The 2,931-nt window shown below is 42.1% G+C and overlaps 1 protein-coding gene across 4 annotated transcripts in view; it reads right to left on the reverse strand.

Annotated features, from left to right (window-relative positions):
• Window positions 1–2,931, reverse strand: part of FLNB (filamin B) — a 137,174-nt gene that overhangs the window by 31,248 nt on the left and 102,995 nt on the right. For all 4 annotated transcript variants that reach the window (XM_019504971.1, XM_019504970.1, XM_019504969.1 and 1 more), the window contains one exon: window positions 2,153–2,326. In XM_019504971.1, coding sequence (XP_019360516.1) covers window positions 2,153–2,326 — 174 coding nt within the window. The remainder of the gene's footprint in view (window positions 1–2,152; window positions 2,327–2,931) is intronic.

The raw sequence follows: 2,931 nt of genomic DNA on the forward strand, positions 1-2,931 counted from the left end.
CCAGGTCCTTTTCTGCAGAGCTGCTGCCCAACCAATCCCCCCCAGCCTGCACCAGTGCAGGGTATTGATCCATCCTCAGTGCAGGACTTTGCACTTGTCCTCGTTGAATCTCATGAGATTTCTTTTGGCCCCATTCTCCAATGTGTCAAGGTCTCTCTGAATCCCACCCACCCCCAGAAAAAAAAACCCAGAAAACCAAAACAAACAGGCCAGTCTGGCAGACTAAATGTATTTAAGCACATCGTTCACCTGGCTTTGTTCTGTTTTATCATTTGAGAGCTCATACTCATTGAGAGGCACTTTCAAATCAGACATAAGTTAGTACAAACTGCCTAAAATTGACTTAGTCTCTAGTTAAGTAACAAGTACAGAAGAACCTCCATCCAATTTGCTTCCTAAATAAATTACAATATATCTCATAAATCTATTTTTTTCCCCAAAGAAAGAATTCCAGCTTCCTAAGAGGTAACAGAACTTGTACAACTACAAAATAACCAAATGATTTTTTCTGTCCAGCCTAGCAACACGTGAAGGAGCCGATTAATGTTACATAGTTGTTGTGCAAAGATGCAGAGCTTTACGCTCAAAGCACCTATATACTCAGTCTCTGAGCAAATGTTGCACCTGGCAGCCTGATCTAGAGGCCTCCCTTCATCCTTTCTAACACATTAACTGATGTGGAATTGAAATTTCACTATGTTTGGTACCAAACACTGAATGAAACCAAGTTACTAGCCTTAGGATCATAAGCAAGTAGGGCTGGAAGTGACCTCACAAGATCAAGTCAGGCCCCTGTTCAGGGAAGGATCATCCCCAACTAAACCATCCCAGCCAATCATCTGCCCAACCTCCTCCTAAAAATTGCCAAGGATAGAGATTCAACAGCTCCTTTGGGTAACCTGTTCCAATGTTTGACCACTTTCACAGGTCTGAAAGATCCTCCTAATTGCCAACCCAAAGCTTCCTACACTGCAGCTTGAGGCCATGGCTCCTAGTCCTGTCCCCTACAGCCAGAGAGGAAAACCCATCACCATACTCATTGCCCTTCAGGTATTTGATAACATGCTTCAAATCCCCAATCTAGTCTTCTTCGGACCAAATAACCCTAATTCTTTCAGCCTTTCCTCATAAGCCTTGCTTCCTAGGCTCATATACAGCTTATGGTCTACCAAAACAAAAAGGTCCTTCTCTGTAATAGTGCAACCTAGCTGGTCATCCTCAGCCAGCATTTGTGCATGCAATTATTCTGCTGGGCAGCATTTTGCTGCAGATGGTCTGTTTGTTCCCTAGCCCTGCCTTGCAGAGTGTCTGGAATTCCACCCAACTAGGTGTCATCCACAAAATTCTCAGAGTCTGCACTCGATTCAATCATCCAGATAATTAGTGATGATACTGAGTAATACCAGAACAAAGAGAGACGCCTGGGGAAATCACACTTAGTAGCTCCTCCCAACTAGACAGTGAGCCCCTGATGACTATTCACTGAGCGCAATGATTCAGTCATTATGTAACCATGTCACAGTACTTTCATCTAGTCCATTTCCTTAGGTTATTAACGAGAATATTGTGGGAGATTACACCAAAAGCCTTGCTGAAGTCCCCTGCTCTCCCTGCATCCACAGAGCCTGTCAGCTTGTCATTGAAGGAAATCAGATTGGTCAGGTATGACTTGCTCTTGGTAACCCATGCTGGCTGTTCTCCTCTAGGTGCTTTAAAATGGATTCTTTAATGACCTGCTCCATGATCTTTCCAGGTATCTTTTCATGCCAACTAGTTTATAATCCCTGGGGCTTTCTTCATTTCCCTTACTTAAAAGATGGACACTATAATTAGCCCTTTCTCATCATTCAGGACTCCACCCAACCTCCATGAGTTCAAGAGGACAGCTCATGAATCTGAAATTACCTCTACCAATTACTTCAGTACCCTAGGGTGCATGCCATCCAGCCCATCTACCATACAAATCAAAGCTATTCCCAACAAACTCCAAGAATTTGCTAAACCTATGTCTCTGAACATTGGATTGGCCTGCTGTCTTGGAGCAAAACTGCTTAAATGGGACTCTCTCTATTGCAATGTTATTGTACCCAAACCAACCATCTGTAGCTCCTTCCGAGGCAGTTAGGCATTTGTTGCACTGTGTCCTTCATACCTGTGATTTTGGCAGTGAAAGGACTGCCTGGGATATGCTTGTCATTGTATTTGACTATTATGCTGTAATCTCCAGGTAGGGTGGGCAAGTAAGTAACCGTGCAAGTGCCATCCTTGTTATCAATGCAGCTAATCTCTGCTTTAGAAGGTCCTTCAATGGCCAAGTCCAGTCCACCTAGTACAAGAATAATTGTTAATGTCATTATCCGATTCAAATTTAAAAACACACTTGGAGGGAGGGGTTGTTTTTTTTTTTTTGTTTTTTTTTTTTAAACAGGAAGAGGGATCAGTGACAGAGATAGGATGTATTCACCCAATAAGTAATGAAGCTGCAAACTGCAACTTCTACCTTTCCAGAAAAAAAACCCAAAAACTAAATCAGCAATATATTCTGCTACAGCCAACTAGAAACCATAGCAGGGCTTCATTTAATCTACTTCGTTAGCCTAATGAAAGAAAGAGAATTTACTTTAAAAAGACAGTTTGTTACCTAGGGAATTAAGTTTCTATACCTGAATATTCTTTCAGCCAGACATTTCATCTTCACGTCACTACCTGAACAAATACTTTCAGACCCTTGTCTTTGCTCTGCTGTACAGAAGTTATAACCCAGCAAAATAAGGTTTTACGTAAAACAAGTTTACGTATGTTGAGTCTTCAACTTTCCGTTACAAAAAAAAGTAAATCAAATGGTCTACTGCTTAACTTCAAAAGGCAGGGTAGATATACATCTTTATAGGCTAATGAAAAAGATGTGTACACCCTCCCCCCCCCCCCCCC

Source organism: Gavialis gangeticus, unplaced genomic scaffold (assembly GCF_001723915.1).
Source record: "Gavialis gangeticus isolate Ggan-Ray unplaced genomic scaffold, GavGan_comp1, whole genome shotgun sequence".
In the NCBI taxonomy this organism is placed as follows: Eukaryota; Metazoa; Chordata; order Crocodylia; family Gavialidae; genus Gavialis; species Gavialis gangeticus.